Source organism: Mobula birostris, chromosome 12 (assembly GCF_030028105.1).
Source record: "Mobula birostris isolate sMobBir1 chromosome 12, sMobBir1.hap1, whole genome shotgun sequence".
NCBI classification, from domain to species: Eukaryota; Metazoa; Chordata; class Chondrichthyes; order Myliobatiformes; family Myliobatidae; genus Mobula; species Mobula birostris.
This window is the reverse complement of record NC_092381.1, coordinates 71,923,260-71,943,165: the sequence shown is the minus strand read 5'-3', so window position 1 is coordinate 71,943,165 and position 19,906 is coordinate 71,923,260. Positions and strand designations below refer to the sequence as shown.

General features: G+C 42.3%; 1 protein-coding gene across 3 annotated transcripts in view; it reads right to left on the bottom strand.

Moving 5' to 3' along the window:
• The window catches only part of acot11a (acyl-CoA thioesterase 11a), a 131,696-nt gene that overhangs the window by 27,549 nt on the left and 84,241 nt on the right, over positions 1-19,906 (bottom strand). For all 3 annotated transcript variants that reach the window (XM_072274088.1, XM_072274089.1, XM_072274090.1), the window contains 4 exons: positions 19,190-19,325; positions 18,190-18,346; positions 10,702-10,821; positions 5,957-6,101 (listed from right to left, as the gene is read on the bottom strand). In XM_072274088.1, the coding sequence (XP_072130189.1) occupies positions 5,957-6,101; positions 10,702-10,821; positions 18,190-18,346; positions 19,190-19,325 (558 nt within the window). The remainder of the gene's footprint in view (positions 1-5,956; positions 6,102-10,701; positions 10,822-18,189; positions 18,347-19,189; positions 19,326-19,906) is intronic.

The following is a 19,906-nucleotide window of genomic DNA, read 5'->3' as shown; positions in this document are numbered from 1 at the left end:
TCGCTCACTATAGGAAGGATGTGGAAGCATTGGAAAGGGTACAGAGGAGATTTACCAGGATGCTGCCTGGTTTAGAGAGTACGCATTATGATCAGAGATTAAGGGAGCTAGGGCTTTACTCTTTGGAGAGAAGGAGGATGAGAGAAGACATGATAGAGGTGTATAAGATAATAAGAGGAATAGATAGAGTGGATAGCCAGTGCCTCTTCCCCAGGGCACCACTGCTCAATACAAGAGGACATGGCTTTAAGCTAAGGGGTGGGAAGTTCAAGGGGGATATTACAGGAAGGTTCTTTACTCAGAGAGTGGTTGGTGCATGGAATGCACTGCCTGAGTCAGTGGTGGAGGCAGATACACTAGTAAAGTTTAAGAGACTACTAGACAGGTATATGGAAGAATTTAAGGTGGGGGCTTATATGGGAGGCAGGGTTTGAGGGTCGGCACAACATTGTGGGCCGAAGGGCCTGTACTGTGCTGTACTATTCTGTGTTCTAGAAGGACTCGACCACTACTACATCCCATTGGCTATTCGAGGCATGATCACCAGCTACCTAGGAGGATTCAAACTCAGATTTACATCAGCCCATTTCACAACTAGTTGGCAGGACCTCCAGAAGGGGATTCTAACAGAGTGCACCATCTCCCCCGTCCTATTTATTATGGGAACGAACTTCCTATTATCAGCAGCAGAAGATGTAACCCGCAGCCCGACGCTGGAGTCAGGCATTGTTCAGCTGGCTCTACGAGGGTTCATGGACGACATCAATATAACAACTGTGTCACATGTCCAAGCAAGATGGGTATTGGAAAGCCTGGGTAATGTAGCCACTTGGGCGAGGATGTCCTTCAAGGCCAAGAAGTCCAGGTGCACGGTGATCAGAAAGGGCAAAGTTATTAGCAAGTTTAGCCTCCAAGTTCAGGGAGAGGTCATCCCTTCCATCGAAGATAACCTGATAAAATGCTTGGGGAAGTGGTTTAATGTGTCACTGACAGATGGGGCCAATGTCACCAATGCTGTGAAGCAGACAGACGAATGGCTGAAGAAGATCGACAAATCCAGGCTCCCGGGTAAATTCAAGACCTGGCTGTACCAATACGACATTCTGCCCAGGCTCCTCTGGCTCTTCACACTTTATGAGTTCCCCATGACTGCCGTAGAGGGCATCGAGAGGAAAACCAACAAGCACCTGCGGAGATGCTTGGGAGTTCCCCCAAGCTTCTCTTCAGTGGGGCCTCTACATTCGTTCTGGGCAACTGCAGCTTCCCCTGTTGTGGAGGAATTCAAGGTGGCAAAATGCAGAGCCTTATTAAGCTTGAGAGATTCCAATGACATCTTGGTAAAGCAAGCAGGTGTTGTAACCAGATCTGGGCGCAGGTGGGTGGCCAACGCAGCTGTGGAGCAGGCAGTGTCTTCTCTGAAGCTGCGAGATATCATCGGCAACCCCTGCAGTGGGCGGCAAGGCCTCGGCTCAGTTCACTTCCAGTAGTGGGGAAACGCAAGCACAAGGAACAGGCAAGACATGGTACAGGCAGAAGTACAGATCCGTGAGGAAGTGAAGCGGATGTCAAAGGCAGTGGAACAAGAGTCCCAGGGTGCCTGGACAAAATGGAATCTGCCTCAGCACAAGATCTCATGGGCAGAGTTATGGAGACTGAAGCCCTTCCGTATTTCCTTTCTCTTGCGATCCGTGTATGACACCCTTCCTTCACCACCTCATCTGTACACACGGGGAATGAGAGAGGACCTGTACTGTAAGCTCTGTGGTCAAAAGAGGACACTGGCTCATATACTGTCCGGGTGTAGAACAGCTCTAACTCAAGGACGGTATAAGTGGCGCCATGATAAGGTGCTCCTGGCTCTTGCTGACACACTAGAGCGGGAGAGATGCAAGAAGAGGACGGCTGGCACAGATTTGAGGAAGGCCATCACCTTCATCAAAGAGGGAGCCAGGCCTTTAGTAACCAAACAACCAAAACCCAATCTACTGCTAATGGCCAGGTCCTGGGAGATGAGGGTCGACATGGGAAGGAGGTTGCAGTTCCCGGATGTGGTGCACACAACCCTACGCCCGGACATTGTACTGTGGTCAACCGAAGACAAGAAAATAATTCTGGTTGAGCTGACTGTGCCGTGGGAGGAGGGATGGGAAGAGGCCCACGAGAGAAAGGCCTTAAAGTACCAGCCCTTAGTGCAGGAATGCAAAGACAAGAGATGGCAGGCATGGTTTTTCCCCTGTGGAGATTGACTGCAGAGGTGTCCCAGCCAAATCAGCATGGCGGTTGTTGTCAGATCTGGGCCTGGACGAAAGAAGCAAAAAACAAGCAGCTCGTAGGACGGGGGAAGAGGCAGAACGAGCCTCTTGTTGGATTTGGAGTAGGCGAGAGGAGGGAAGCTGGAAGCCAGGAGCAGGTGGGCAGTGATTTGACCACCACTGCCAGCCCACCAACTGCAGAGTGTCGTGGTTAAGGGTCGAAACACTCTGTGAAGGTTGGGAACCACCTGATGACATCTGCTCCTGGTTGAAGGCTATGGTTACCTTATAAGGTAACTGGAGAATGCACCCTAACAGGTGTATGTAACAAGCAACACTGAATCTTAAATTGTCAACTATAAATCAGGATTTTAGATACTACATATTTGTAAGACAATTAATTGTGAGTCAGCTATAAATCTTGCGCTGAATTACTTACAACAGAAAATTCAGAATTTCTAATATCAACCAAATGACCTGCACAAGTTTTACATTCTTCACACAGAGAGTGGTGAGTCTGTGGAATTCTCTGCCACAGGAAACAGTTGAGGCCAGTTCATTGGCTAAATTTAAGAGGGAGTTAGATATGGCCCTTGTGGCTAGGGGGATCAGGGGGTATGGAGGGAAGGCTGGGGCGGGGTTCTGAGTTGGATGATCAGCCATGATCATAATAAATGTCGGTGCAGGCTTGAAGGGCCAAATGGCCTACCCCTGCACCTATTTTCTATGTTTCTATGTTTCTATGTGACAGAGTATATCAATCAAGGCAGCCAGGGAAGCTGCTCCTATTGCCACAGATACTCAATTCTACAATATTAACAAAATATTTTCATTTAGTGCCCACGATGTGTATAAACATCAGAAGGGAATTCACAGGATCATGATGCCAAACACATTTTAAAAAAATAAGGAAATATCGCTTCAGGTGACTTACAGTGTATTTTATAAGAGAAAAGAAATTTAGAGTGTTTTAGCAAGAAAACTATTTCTTTCACAGAGATTGCAGCCACCAATTATAAATTGAAATGTGCAAGAATCCAAATTTGGGAGATATACAAGGATTTCATGGATTTAGTTTTATTTTCTAGCAGCAATTCTTGTATTATCATGAAATATTTCCGTTAACTAAAATGATTCCACAGTGATAATCTGGTCTACCAGTAAGTAGTTTAAAACTTGCCTTTAGCAGCCATGTTACAGGTTACAAACACTGGGCTTCCAGAGACTCATCAGATCAAAATTATTATCACTGACATATGACTTTAAATTTGTGGTTCTGCAGCTGCATTACAGGGTAAAGATTAAAACTTCTATGAACTAAAAAATTAAATTAAGTAGTGCAAAAAAATTAATAATGAGGTAGTGTTCATGGACTGTGCAGAATCTGATGGTAGAAGGAAGCAGCTGTTCCTGAAACATTGAGTATGGGTAGTAACGGGGAGGAAGCATGTTCCCAACGCTGAGGAATGTCACCCTCCAGAAGCATGGCCATGTGAAGATTACCTCAATGGTGGGGGGGGGGGGGGCCTTGATGGAATTGGCTGAGTCTTTAACCCTCTGCAGACTCTTGCAATCCTTTGCACTGAAGGTTTCACATGAGGCTGTGAGGTGGCCAGTCAGAATGCTCTTCACCGCACACACACAGAAATGTGTTCCTGTGCTACACTGTTATATACAGTGGATTCCCATTAATTTGGCCATCGGTTAATTGGGTCAGCTGCTTCTTTGGGACAACTCATAAAGAACAAAAACTAATCGAGAAATGAGCCAGGACTCCCTTCATTTATTTGGGATGCCATGCTGCCTAATTGGGACAGGAGACCGTTGCCAAATTTTCTAATCAGTGTTGGTCGCATGCACTTGTGTGGCTGTTAAGCACTACATTGCGCTTAGAGTGAACAGTTTTTAAACAGTGTCAGTTACATGAGTTTGTGTTTAAAAAGCAATGATTTTTGTCACTAATAGTCAGTGAGAAATAAGCAGTAAGACAGACTGAAACGGTTTTGCTCAGTGCACTTTCAAGCATTCTGACTTGGAGATGCCAGAAAGGGCCTTGGAACAATTTCACAACTTCAGCAATTTAGGAACTATGAAGAATTTGAAGGTATCAACAATCATTTTGAGTGTTACTTTTGGTCCCCACCGGACACTCAGCTCTCACACGTGGCTTCAAGTAGCTGTCTGCATGTGATAGCGGCCACCAGGAAACCTAACAAGGAGGAACCTGGCTCTACCATCTGTCTTCCCTAAATTTCTGGAAGGATTGCCAGGATGCTGAAGAAATACCGGATTAATACCATCCACAAACCCGTAAGGAAGCTCAAATCACAGCTTATGCGGGTCAAAGATGACCTGGGACTCAGGTTGGCTGGCGTTTACAGGATTCCCTCTGGCTGCCGAGCAGCGTAAATCAGTCAGACAGGACGAACAGTGGAAACGTGCATGAAGGAGCACAGGAGGTGTATCCATTTGGTTACCCAGAGAAATTGGCGGGAGCAGAACATTGCGTTCACAATGGTTGTAGGACTGAATTTGATGGCACAAAACTACTGTGCGGCTCCAATGGCTTTTGGGACCGTCTGGTAAAGGAAATCATTGAAATAAAACTAGGGAAAAAGAATCTTAACAAAGACAAAGGACTCATGCTAAGAAAGAACTGAAATTCGGTTGTAAACAAGGTGGTACAGTGGAAACGTGATTGGATAAGGACTGACCAATCAGCAGGGATGGACATCGGGAGTCAAGTATATGTGCCACTGGACTAGACATGGCCAGGCATTATCCCTGATGAAGATGGCAGAGTTTGTCATCGAAACATCGGTTAAAATCAATACTTATACCTGGCTGGAAGCCCAAGAAGAGTTTATTAATCATTTTAAATGTTGCAATAAAAATGAAGATTTGGTGGATATAATCATCAAAAGCATTGTTTGAAGGCAGTCCATTATTGGCACTAGGTATATGTGCTGATTTTGCTCATTTACAGTCAATTAAAAGAACACGGCAGCATATGCTTAATGAATTCCTCTGTTGTAACTATTAGGAACTACTGTTTTATAGCACTGTAGTTGTAATGTTAGTGTTCTAATTTGTTCTGTATTTCATTTAAATACATAATTTGTTAAATGATAGTTCGTCTTTTTTATATGTATGTTTTTAACTATTTCCATGAAACCACCTAATTGGGCAGTTGCTTATTTGGGCCAAAAGGTACTTGTCCCAATTAATCAGAATCCACTACGTTCTATATTGTATGCCTAGACTCAACCAGCCAATCTACAGAATCTCACTCATTGCCATTTGAGATTCTACCGTGGTGTCACTGGCAAATTTATAGCTGCATTTGAGCTGCACTTAAACACACAGCCATGAGTGTAAAGAGAGTAGACATTCAGCTAAGGACTTGTATCTTCTAGCTTATTAGCTTAGCTGGATAGTCACTACCTCAGCACTGTGCAAAAAAAAAGTAGTTCTAACTAGCAATTGATATATTCCAATCTACCTAGCTCAATTAGAATCTCAAACCTACACTACACCACTTAGCTTTATCTGTTGTGATATAGTCCACAACTCTCAGTAAAATAGTTTTGCTTGCAAGCACAAATATGAAGGTGTATTACGCAGCAATGTAAAAACTGACATGCTTGATAGAACTTGCACTCTTAAGTAAAAACACATTAACAACAAAAGGTGCCGGGGCCTACCCCTGGTTCTGGCTTGACACAGGGGAACGTGCTGAGCTGCCCATCCTTATCCAGTACCACAAAGGTCATGAACGCACTGTTGATGTGTGTCTTCCTTTCCCAGCCTTCTTGATGGTAAGCTTCTGCACAGACACCAACTTCAAAGCTGAAAATTACCAAAGGAATTTAGAAAATCTCATAAGGAACAATTACTACATAAGCTTATTACAATTTAAGAAATAAAAAGCACATTTTTATATTTCACAGCAACCATGATCTATACTGTGCTTTCATGTCACCAATGTATAGACTACCAATCCAAACATTATTAAAGTTTAATTAATACACTTTCCACATTATTATAAAAGGTACAATTGTCTCAAATCACCTGCTCACTTTACCATATAACCATAATATTATTATCCTCTGCCCCCTCAATCCCATCCAAGTCACTAAAGTCCCTTCCATCTTCCTTCCCTCCTCACTTTTTATCCACCCGCTCAACAAACTGATCCTGAAATAGTTCTTGGCAATCTCTAGCATATCACACAACTTATTAGTCAAATGCTAGCCTAGACAGTAGACATCAATAAGCAGTCATATAAGTTTTGGTTTTAAACCTCTTAGTAACTGATCAATGAAAATACTCACATTTCTGCAGCCCATTTTGTAACCTCAAGATATTCCAATCCACTTCAAAGTTAAAAGCAAATTTATTACTAAAATACGTATATGTCACCATATGCTAAGATTAATTTTCTTGCAGGCATTCACAGTAGAACAAAGAAATACAATGAAATAACTGTAGGGTAATAACTGTTCCTAAACCTGGTGGTGTGTTATCAATAGGGTGCTAACACCTTTTTTTAAAATCGGGTTTTTGCACCGCAAAGCGGGGATGTACTTTCATATGAAGCTTGGCCACAATCATACAGTGGTCAGTCCAGCACTCAGCACCTCTCATGGCAGGGGTGATGAGAACATCCTTGAAGTCACTACGTCTCACAATGATGAAGTCGATCATGTGCCAGTGTTTCTGTTGCTGGAAAGGTCCTGGCTAAGGTGATGCTTCCGAGACTCATCAGCAACATCACCGAGTCAATGCTGCCTGAATCGCAGTGTGCATTTAGGAAGAACAGGAGCATGATCAACATGATCTTTACAGCCTGGCAGCTTCAGGAAAAATGCCGGAGCAACATCAGGACCTGTTTATGGCCTTTGTCGACCTCTCCAAAGCATTCGACACTGTGCAAAGATAGCTCTTATGGGATGTCCTTCTCAGGTAGCATCCTCCGCCAGTTCCACGATGGGATGACTGCTTGGGTGACCATAGGAGGATAAGAGCCTGAGCCCTTGCTTGTATGTACAGGGGTGAGGCAGGGGTGTGTACTAGAGCCAGTGCTCTTTAACGTCTTCCTCTTGTGTGTTACCAAGCTTCTCCACAACAAGATTGAAGACAGCAGCGGTGTGGCAGTGGACGTCAGATTAGATGACAACCTCTTTGACATCAGGAGGCTCCACGCAACCACCAAACTCCATAGAGAATGGGTTCTGGAGCTGCAGTATGCAGACGACTGCGCTCTTGTGGCCCATACTCCAGAGGATCTTCAGACTGTCCTTGCTGTGGCGGTGAGAGCGTACAGCAGGATGGGACTGACTGTCAATACCACCAAGACAGAAGTGGTTTGCCAATGAAGTGGTTTGCCAATGTCTCACCCACTCTACCTGCCTTCACTGTTGCTGTCAGTAGTGCCATCTTTCAAATATCTGGGGAGCATTCTCTCTGAGGATAGCGGCATTGATGACAACATCCAGAGCTGCATTAAACAGGCATCAGCTGCCTTTGGGAGACTTCGGCGTAGAGTCTTTCAGAACAGGAGCCTTCGTCCCTCCACAAAGGTCGCCGTATACCAAGCGGTCTGTGTCACCGCCCTCCTTTATAGCTGTGAAGCTTGGGTAACCTACAGCCGTCACATCCAGTCCTTGGAGCGCTTCCACATAAGCTGCCTCCAGCGCATCCTGGGAATTACCTGGTGCGAGCGGATGCCTCATACTGAAATACTTGTAAAGACCAACTACAGAAGTATTGAGGCCATGATCACCCAGCGTCAGCTGCAGTGGCTGGGGAACGTGATAAGGATGCCCCCATGTCGGCTACCCCGCAGAGTGTTATATGGCCAGCTACATCATGGAGGGCTGAAGAAGCGCTATAAGGATCAGATGAAGAATGCTTTAAGGAAGTGCAAGATCAGACTCGAGGACCTGGAGGATGTTGCTGCTGACTGTACCACTTGGCGACAGCTGTGTAGGGACGGGGTTTGTATTCTGGAGATGGAAAGAACAACCAGAAGACAGCAGAAGAGAGCCAGGAGAAATACAGCCATGGTTGCCACCACTACCACATATACATGTCCCACCTGCAATAGAGCTTGTGGGTCCGGGATAAGACTGTATAGTCATCAAAGATCTCACCATTAAAGGAGTGGACGTCGTCATCGGATTTTGATGGACAACCAGAGAGAGCGAGAGAAGAGCTAACACCTTGCTATCAATGGAAAATCTTGATGCATAGAGGCATGTTTTAACGTGTGAAATGTGACACCCACTTTTACCAGAGTAAATTCTTCAAAGCGCCTGGAGCAATTTCAATGTCACCCAGCTCTGTTTCAACCGATAGCTAAGCAGAATTTTCTACAGACAGCAGTTAAGGTTTTAATGTTGCATCTGACATTCATAACAAGTGGCAGCATCAGACGCAGTCAGTACTCAATTCTGTGGATTGCTAACTTTAAATTACAATCTTCTGACACAAAAGGGGAGTGTAGACACAATGTATATTGATCAATTCACTTTCCAGCTGTTATCAGACAGCTTAATGCAGAGTTGTGCAGTTATATTTTTAATGTAACACATCATTTACTGATTAAAACCACAGATAGATATTATCCTCCTCCACCTCAACACAGTTATGTGGAGGAGCAAACAGATACTGCAATTAATCTCCATAACGGGTAGGCCCTTGATAAGCTCAGTTCTTTTGGGAACACAAGATAAACTTACACACAGTGTTCAAATACCATTTATCAGTTCTGAATTTGAATAAAGCTTCTTCCCAATCTCATGTTTTTAAATCTTGAAAATGGCAGGAAGTTTGAATTCAAGGCAGATTTTACACATAGAAAGACTTCAATAATCTTCTAAATTTTATAACAAAAGCATTATCTTGGCTATCAGTCTTCAACAGAAAAACAGTCATCATCTACAGTGCATGTAATTTACTGTGACCCTCTTACCCTGAATACACTGGAGACATGGCAACTTAAACAGCAGTCCTTAGCTAGAAACAGGCAGTGTAATATCCCTCTTATCACACACATTTTATCATCAACCAAAGCTTGGGTCAAATTCCAGAAAAGTTTTCTTAGATAAACAAAAGAACAATATCCTTAATTACTCCAGCCCAACAGAGAAAAAACAATTGAATTTGAATATTTTGGCACCTTTAGCAAAGTGAAATTTGGGGTTCCCAACCTTTATTATGTCATGGACCCTCACGATGAATTGAAGGGTCCGTGGATCCCAGGAAGGGAATCCCTGCACCTAATTACTTCAAATTTTCACTGGATGCTGACGGCATCCACTTCAAACCTTCCATCCACTTTTCTAGATCTTTCTGCTTCTCACTGCTGCAAAATGTTCACTAAGAACTTTATCTTCCTCTTTCAGCTCGACAAGTGGGTTATCTTTTTGCTCCCAAGTGTACACAACTTTCCTAAGTTATGTTTGTTCTCTATGTAGATATAAATAATTAGTTTTCTTTCATTTAGCATTGGTTCCCTAATTTCACTCCTATTCTTTCTAAAGTTTTCAAGGTTTTCTGAAATATTCTGCTCAGCATCTGACACAAGTTTCCTCCATTTCCTTTCATACATCTTGTAATTCAGAATTGCTCTAGATTTGCCTATCTGTCCCTTTCACTTGTTCAAACCTGTTTATCCCAAACCCATCGCATCTCCTTTTTAAGGTGTCTCTCGTTGCTCCAAGACTGATTTGCTTCTCCTGTGTATGTTTTTAAAATAACTTCTCAGTCAAGGAAAACTAACCCCACTCCAATTTAGAACCTTACCCCTATTTTATCCTTTTGACATTTTGCATTACATTGAGGAATGTAATTGAATTGTGAATACTTTGTCAAAATGGTCTACCTCTAATACTCCTTCAAACAACCCAGCTTCATTCCCTAAAGAAATCTTTACAACAGACCTATGATGTGACTGTCTCTTTTTGTTTGCCCTTTAATTCAACCTATATAGCCTTCTTTAGGATCGTAACATAACATCCCTCTTCAACCAATATTGATCGCCAACTCCCCTTCTTCATTTTGTCTAAAACCTTGTGAGCAGGTACATCAAGCTTCCAGCCCTGAGATACTGCCTTCTACTCTCAGAACACTTCACCCTTCCTAAAACAAAAACACAAAGGTGAACCATCCAATACCTCACCCAAGTGGAATTCAACATGTGTTATCCAAGACAACATGCAGCATGAACCCTGCCCCTGGGAATATCAATTAGAACTCTGCTTCTTGACTACAAAGACGAAAGTTAAACTAGCCTCAGCACCATACTCCAGTGAACCCAACTACACAGCTTGTCTTCTAAACTTAATTTGATTTGTTGATAAGAAGTTATTAGTTGTTATGGAAAAGTTCTAGATTTAAAATGGAGCTTTCAAGCAAAGTTAAAAAATATCTGCTCTCCCCTCACCTTTTTTTAAATGCATTGTTAACTATAGCCTTCAATGTTATACGGTCTCCAACTTGTGAGGGTCCCCTGAAGTGAAACATTTCAATAGTCTTCAGCACTGGATGTTCTTTGCAGAAACGGCTACAACCAGGAGTTTAAACAGAAGAAATTACATTGTCACAGATTAATCAGCAAAGGAGCATATCTTCAGATGAGCAAAACATGTGTCATTCTGCTGTCCATTGATCCCTTCCAATTAAATGCAACATGAAAAATATGAACTGATTTAACTAAACATGGAGTACATAGTTTTGAACAAGAATATATTAAAGGAGCAGAATTCTACCAAAAGTCTGTCATTTCTATCTAATACTGTTTCTATTTCAAATAATGTCCTAAAATGATCAGTTGTGAACCTTCAGGTTACATTTCTTTACCAAGCATCAGCTTGTGGAGTAAGCACGCTGGAGGTTAATTGATACAAGTGCAGCGTAGCATGGCTTAGTTAAATTCAAATTGCCCAAAGCAGAGCTGATCTTCAGAAGTAATAGGAAGCTTTTCAACTTTCAGCAACTACACTCCAGAACCAAAGTGATCTAAACCTCAGAAGCTGAGCAGCAGCCCGCGCACAATGATTGCATTTGCTTCATCTTCAAGCCATAATTAACGCTCGAATTTTCAACTGAATCAGATTTTGACCTCTTTCAATGGCTCTACATTTAACGTAATTCCCAAACTTACACCGGATTTATTGAAGTTCTGCAGAGAAAGCAGAAGCTACATTATATTTCACTGAAGTAATTTCACTGCAGGTTAGCAGGTCTTTTCAGCAAGTCAGGCAGCATCTATGGAGGTGAATAAATGGATGACGTTTTGAGCTGATACTCTTCATCAGGACTGGAAAGGAATGGGGAAGATGCCAGAATAAGGTGGCAGGGGGAGGACAAGGTAGAAGGTGACAGATGAAGCCAGCTGACTGAGGGAGGGGTGATGAAGTAAGAAGCTAGGAGGTGAAAACTGGAAAAGGGAAAAGGGCTGGAGAAGGAGTCTGGTAGGAGAGGAGAGTGGATGCTGGGAGAAAAGGAAGGAGAAGGGGCAATAGGGGGAGGTGATAAAACAGTTGAAGAGGGAAGAGGCCAAAGTGCAGAAATTAAGAAGAGGGGAGGGGGAGGGGAAACATTACCGGAAGTTGGAGAAATCTATGTTCGTGCCATCAAGTTGGAGGCTACCTAGAAAGAATACAAGAAGTTGCTTCTCCCAATCTGAGAGTGCCGTCATTGTGGCAGAAGAGGAGGCCATGGATTGACATGGAACGTGAATGGAGAAAGGAATTGAAATGGATGGCGACCTTTAAGTTTCGCTTTTTGCAGATGGAGCTATCTCTACGAAGTTGGCAGTGTTCCCAGCAGTGTCTTTCTTTCCCCTCAGATTCAGCAGCTTCAAGGCTAGAGGGACAAATTACAGAAGGGGGAAGAAAATCGTTTCATAAATTTAACACTTATAGTGCAAACGTTGATACCAGGGAAGTAAATTGAAGGAGCCCCCACAGGCCATGTAAAACAGAATGTTTGTTTCTGGATGCAAGGATTAAATAATAATGCCACAACTGCAGGGTGCCCCAAGGTGCTTCACAGTGATCCAACAAGACAGATTTTGTGTTAAACAAGCAGAAAAATGATGCCTTAATCAGAGGTTGGTTTTAAAAAGTACTTGAAGGAAGGGTGGAGAACAGAGTAGGTGGGAGGTTTCTGATTAGATTTGTCACGTCCATCAAAACATACAGTGAAACGTGTCGTGTGCAATCTGAGGATACGTCAGGGGCAGCGCACAAGTGTTGCCGGTGCCAACATAGCATGCCCACAACTTAATTTCCATACATCTTGGGAATATATGTGGGAGGAAGTTCAAGTTCAATCGTCATTCAACCATACTGAATACAGCAAAGTGAAACAGCGTTCCTCTGAGGCCAGGATGAAAAGCACAGTAACAACAGTCACACATAGTACACAGCACGTATAGCATATATAATTATTATAGCAGAAAAACGTACAGTTACATTAAAAAACAGCCGAGAGTCATGGCCTGTAGATTGATGGTGCATGGATGGATGTTGTCCTGGAGTCCCGTTTCTGCAAGAATGCCCACAGCAGTTCTCATCTTATGCAAGTGCAACCATAGACAAAGGCAATCCAGCTGGTCTTCCTCCGAGTGAACACTAGAGGGCAGCACTGATGAGAGGGACCAGCCCACAACGCAGTACCGAATCCAGCGGCACACAGCCAGCTCTGGCATCTTCTTCCCCGGCGGCTGCAGCAGGCAACCCTGAGGCATGAGGGGGCTTGCCTGCGTGATAACCGAAGCAACGCAGCTCGCCTCTTGTCAGAGCCAGTGAATCAGACTCGCAGTATACTGTTACCAACGTCCAACAGGGTCTTGGGAGCATGACAAAAACATCCAAGACGATCACCCACACCGAACATTGGACCACGCTCTGTTCACCGCCTCCGACGCCTTCTCCCCTGGGTGGCTGCAGCAGGCTGCAACACGGTGTGCAGCAAGTCCAACTCCGAGCAATTTGCAAGTGGGGTAGACCTGCTAAACTTGATGTTCTTAATATCCAGCAGAGTCTTGCCATCTTTAAAGGGCCATAAAGGGTGAACAATTACACCTTTGGTTGGTTGCCATCATTCCAGAGGAACCCATATGAGTCACTATCAAACTCCTTGCAGTCAGCAACAGGAATTGAACCCTGATCACTGGCACTATAACAGCCTTACACTAACCACTGCACATCTGTGCCACCAGAATTATTATTGAATATATAATATAGGGGTTTAAACATGTGGCTCCCCCCAAACATAAAAGACAGGATGCAGAAGAAAAGAAGATTCAGGGATGAGGATTTAATGCAAATTGACATGCAGAAAGTGAAGTGTAAGGCTCTGAAGGGATTAAATACACATCAGGGTCATGGGCACATGAAGCCCTATGCAGAAGGAATATTTATAGAGGAGAGTGGAGAATGGGAAGCCAGGTAATGATTCTGTCTGGATTTGAGAAAGCTGTGGATGAGGGCTTTGTGGCAGATGGGCAGGGTTTGAGTTGGATACAATTAAAAATTAATCCTAATGAACCTCACTGTGATTAATTAATCCTAACGATCACTGTCACACGCAGCAAGATGAAAGTATAATTCACTGATATCAGAATTTAAAATTTCATCAACTATCAAGTCTTCTCTCAAGCTTAAATTCTACACCTCTCTTCTTCATTGTCACATGGGTCCATCTGGTGGACAGTCTTAGTAGCAACCGATTCATGAATCACAAGAATTTATTGCTGAGTGATGGCTATTGTGTATATAGCAACTGACAATAAACCATCTAACCTCAACCTATTTTCCAGTTCTTAGGGTGTAGCCTTGCAGGTCATTAAGAAATTAAGTCCTTGCCCATTAGGATTTTTAAATTCTAATGAGAATTTTAACCTTCTACCAAGGGTTCGATAGTCAAGTTCAGAGAATAGCATCCAGGGACACATGTTCAAATCCTTCGATGGCAGTCAGGGAATTTAAACTCAAATAAGTAATTTTATCTGGAACTAAAAACCCAGTATCAGTAATGTTAACTATGAAACAAATCAGACTGTCATAAAATCCTATATGAATCATTAACATTCTTCAGGAAAGGAAATCTTTCATCTTTACCCCACATGGCTAACAAGTGATTCCAGACCCTCAGTAGATTGGTTGACTTTAAACTTCATTAGTTAAAGAGCAATTATGGATAGATAAAAATGTCCACATTGCCTGTGATTCCCACATTCTTTCCGCTAGTGATTTCAAACTCTTCATGCTCTGGGGAAAATAATTTCATCTCATATGTATGTTCTAAAATTCCTTTCAGTAATTACTTTAAAGCCATAGTCCCTAGTTGTTAACTCTCTGCAAAAGGAAATGCATCCCTCCAATTCACTTCTGTCTGAATCACTTAATAAAATTAAAACAGTTAATAGTGGCAACCTGACTGTAGCAATATCTCCCAGGATATCTCACAAAAGTATGACCAAACCAAATTTGGCACCAAATTAATTAAGAAGATATTAAGGTAAATGAAGTCAGATTTTAAGAACATCTTAGGAGGAAAGAGAGATGTGTGTGGGGGGAGGAACTCCAGAACCTGGGGTCTAAGAACAGCTGGCTTGACCATCATATTGCAAATTGTGAGGATAGGCATCTAACCTCAACCTGTTTTCCAGTTGTTAAGCGTGTAGCCTTGCAGGTTATTGAGAAATCAAGTCTTTGCCCATGAGGATTTTTATAATTAATCTTTGTCACAAATATTCTCAACACTCATGCCCCACGATATTGTGTCCTCAGACCCCCTCCTCTACCCCCTACACACTCACAATGGTATAGCCAGATTGGTGAATCACTGACCTGGTACGGCAACTATTCTGATTGTGACCGCAAGGAATGGCAGTGAGTGGAATGTGAAGCAACTCATCACACAACAGAAACCAGCCCTCCCACCCCCCACGGACTGCCTACACTTCTCACTGCCACAGTGAGGCAGCTGACACCATAACCTCTCCCTCTTCTCACTCCTCCCGCTGGGCAGAAAACATAAACACCCGAAATTACATACTACCAAGCTCAAGTGACAGCTTCTATCTCACTGTTACAAGAATTAAACGGTTCCCTGGCATGATAAGACGAACTCTTGACCTCACAATCTTCCTCACCTTGCACCTTATCTGCACTGCCTTTCTCTGTAACTGCAATATTAATTCTGCATTTTGTTATTGTTTTACCTTGTACTACCTCAACACACTGTTGTACTGAAATGATCTGTTGGGACAGTGTGCAAATTTATCACCTTACCTTGGCATATGTGACCATAATAAGCCAACTGACCAATGACAGATTGCATTGGAGATCAGAAGTGGAGGGGCTGAGATAACTCAATGGGTCATAGGGGTTGGAAATGGCACAACAACTTGGAAAGGAAAAGCTTTGTGATTAGAAATTCAGGATATTTTTACTTTTAAGATGGATGTTTAACCTGAGCCAACATGGGTGAAGGGTGGATGAGCAGAATAGGAGGATGGGTGGGACTTAGTGCTAAAGGATACTTTATATTTTGGAGATCATAGCTTTTTTCAATTTTCCCAATACTTTTCCAAATGGTGTTTCATTATCCCAAAATATTTCTAAGGAATTCGACTTTTAAAATATGAACTCAACATCCTGTTAAATACAGAAGTTCCAAAGGTCACAAAGAAGTCTGACCCTCTTCATTCTTTCTTTGTGAACTGCCTGCAGTGTTGGCTAGTAAGTAAGACAAATACACACAAGGAACTGATTGAGGGAAACGTAGAAAATGAGGAGCAGTTAGAGAGACAACCAGGGGTTACAGAAGATGAATGAAGTAAAGCAATTTGGTAGGTGTAGTCATCAAACAAGTGCATAATCCAATGGAACTGGGAAGATTGCAGTGCAGTTTTGATGAAGGGTTCCAGAATGAAACATTAACTGTTTTCTGTTCCACAGTTGCCGCCTGCTAAAATTTTCTTTTCATAACTTAGCTGTAAATTCTGACAGGTCAGATAACAATAGAATCAGAAAATAAACCTGAAATAAAGGGCCAAACATGAGCATCACTAAAGCTGCTTTTTAAAAAAAATTAATCGATTACAGCCTGGAGTTCCATACCGTCATCTCTTTAGTACCGATCACTAAGCTTCAAAACATGGGCCTCTGTACCTCCTTCTGCAATTAGATCCTCCATTTTGTTTTTGGGAAACCAGTCACTGTGGATAAGTGATAGTACTTCCTCCTCACTGGCTAGCAACACAGGTGGACCCCATGGATGTGTGCTTAATCCACTGTTTTACTCTCTCCACACTTATGACTGTGCAGCTAAGCACAGCTCAACCACCATCTATAAATTTGCAGATGGCACTATCATTGTTTGTAGGATCTCAGATTTCAAGGAGGCATACAGGAGTAAGGCAGATCAGCTGGCTGAGTGATGTCACAACAACAATGTCGTACTCAATATCAGCAAAACCAAGGAACTGATTGTGTACTGTAGGAAGGGAAAGTCAGGACAACACACCTAGCTCTCACTGATGGGTCAGCAGTCGAAAGCTGTGAGCTGTTTTGAGTTCCTGGGCATAAATTTCTCAGGGGAGCTATCCTGAGCCCAATGCATTGATGAAATAATGAAGAAGGCATGCCATCAGCTCTACTTTGTTACGAGTTTGAAAATATTTGGTATGTCACCAAAGACTCTTATAAATTTCTATACATCTGTAGTGGAGAGCATTCTGATTGGTTACATCATAGTCTAGTATGGAACCTCCAATACACAGGATTACAAGAAGCTGCAGAGTTATAGACTCAAACAGATCCATGACAGGTATAGCCCTCCAAACCATTGAGGACATCTTCAAGAGCTGATACATCGATCGCTAAGGGCCTCACCACCTGGGACATGCCCTCTTCTCATGACTACCAACCTGGAGGAGGTATAGGAGCCTGAAAAACAACACTCAATGATTCAGCAACAGTTTCTTAGCTTCCACCATCAGATTTCTAAATGATCCGTGAAACCATGAACACTACCTCATTATTCCTTTCCTTTTGCACTATTTATTTATTTAGTAATTTATAGATTTGCGTCTTTGCACTGTACTGCTGCTGCAAAATAACAAATGCCATATAATTCAGTGATAATAAATCTAATTCTGATTCTGTTCCTAATCAAAAACCAGGAGGTGAGCAACAGCCATCAATAAATAGAAAAGGGAAGGTGAAACAATCAAATTGATGAAAAACCTTTTAAACAATTCTGCTGACTTGGACAAGGCAATTATTGATTACAGACTGTACATCTGGACAAGTTCCCAAAATGTTATTAAATTCAGAACTCCAATATGTGCATGCATACACTCATTCCTATGAATGGCAGCACTAGTTTACTCTCTCTCTCTCTAACTCATTTTTCTTTATTCTCTTAAGTGCTTTTGATGCCACTCTTTACAACTCTGTGTAAGCAGGATTACCATAACGAATGATTTTGTGCATTTTCTGACTCTTGGACAAAAATCAACCAATGGACATCTGTAAAAACAGAAGCCAAGGATGGCCTGTATAGTTTCATCATCGGTACTTGGAGAGTGGGATTGAGAAGTAGTTGATGGGTGAGAGGCCAGGTGTACAGGACTGAATGGGATCTGGGATCAGCCAGGATTAAATGTCCCAGCAGACTCGATGGGCTGAATGGCCCAATTCTGCTCCTATGGCATATGGTCTTATGGGAAAAGGCACTCTATTTGTTTTTGCATGCCCCAAGTCTGACAGCATAGATGATACATTGGAACCAGAACACATAGGTAGATAGATAGATATACCTTATTAATCCCGAGGGAAATTTGGTTTCGTTGAAACACTTTGAAACAATATATTAAAGACAAAAGAGTAAGCAGATCTACAAAACATCTGACCTTGCAGAAATTGTAGCCGCACTCTCCATCCAAGCCATGATCTGCCCTCCAAAAGTGTTACGCTGATGATTCGCATGAGGTGGTAAGACAAGCTCAACGGTCTCAACCCTGGTCTTCTCTGCTGGCACAACATGCTGGGACTCTTCAAAGTCTGGCTCTGGTTTGGGAAATACGTTCCACATTTGAGCAAGATCTCAGCTTCAATCGATCCTGCATTGCAACTTACAGACTTGCATGAGCCTTCGATGAAGCAAAAAACTATTGAATTTGCAAATATAGGATAAAAAGCTTTGAAACACTAATATGCTGCAGTGTTCAAATCTTCCTTTCCTACAGTACCACATTTGTGTGACACTACTTTGTACTCTATGTTTTAAATATATGCACGCTGCAAATTCACTCCTTGTCACAGTTACTCTGAATACAGATGTTGATTTATAGGCGTACTGACATATCTTCACTGTATTATTAAATGAAAGAATTAAGAATCAGGGACAAAAGTCATAGGAATATGAATATGTGATTATCAACAACATCATTACAACTTTCTCTCACCTACCTGTTATGAGATGTTATTGCCGGATAGCTTTGTTACATTCTTGGATTTCTTCTTTAGTCCAGCAATTAAAAATTTTAAACAATTCTTTCTACATTACAAAACATAATAAGATGTAGCCAAAGACGTCAGTAATTCTGCAGGCTCAAATTTGACTTGGGTGGTTGCTTGAACTTCTTGAAAAAAAATGTATTGAGGTATCGTATCATAAATATTTGCATGTCAAATTCCTGATACAATGAAAAGACTACCAGACCTGAAGCAAAACATATCTCAGGGCATCATTCCTAACATCTCATTGCAGAGATCAAGGAGATAGTTAGGAGTCTCAAAAATACCAGATAGATGAGCATAATAAAGTTGCTCATATGGCCGAAAAGTTTGGTATTGCAAATGTGCATTAGTTTCTTGGTGGAAAGATGGAGAATTGAGTAAACCAATTACCTTTTTGAATTGTGCTCGAGGAGACCAGATCTTTGATGGTTTCCAAATGGAGCAGCCTCATTCGGCGACGTTCAACAGCAATACTGTACTCAATCTTCTCCTCAGGTGTTCTCGGAACAATGGACTTCAGCTGCACCTGATGAGAGCAGGAAATCAGATATTCATAAAGAGCCGAGGAAATTTTATTGTCCTTTCCTGAACTTAGTCCAGATAAATTGTTAAATGTGTTACTGGGACCAAACATGAAACCTCTAAATTCAAAGCTAGTAAGAAAGGAAGCGTGGAAGATTATAACAGAGGTCATGGCCGGATCATGCTATTGAACAGTATTCTATGATTCGACTGGCTCAATCCAGGTCTGACAAAATACAGTTAAGATCAGGACTGTATGGGTTAATGATCTAATCAATACAGTCATGGGTTGATTCGACATGAAAGATGGCTGTTTTTGTTCCTTGGAACCCTAATGTATTTAAAGAAATATTTAATCATGTTGATAAACAGGAATGGGGGAAGAAAAATCAACAGAATGAGAAAAAAAAATGAGGGAAGAGTGGCTAAAACAAAAATTTCCTTTAAAAGCAGCAAAGCATCAACATTTATAGGAATTACCCGACTCCAGGACAAGCAGGACTGGGAGAAGCAGATGTTACCCTGGGTCATCACACAACCAAATTACTGGCCTCCACCACACTGGCACGAGAAATGCAGATGTTT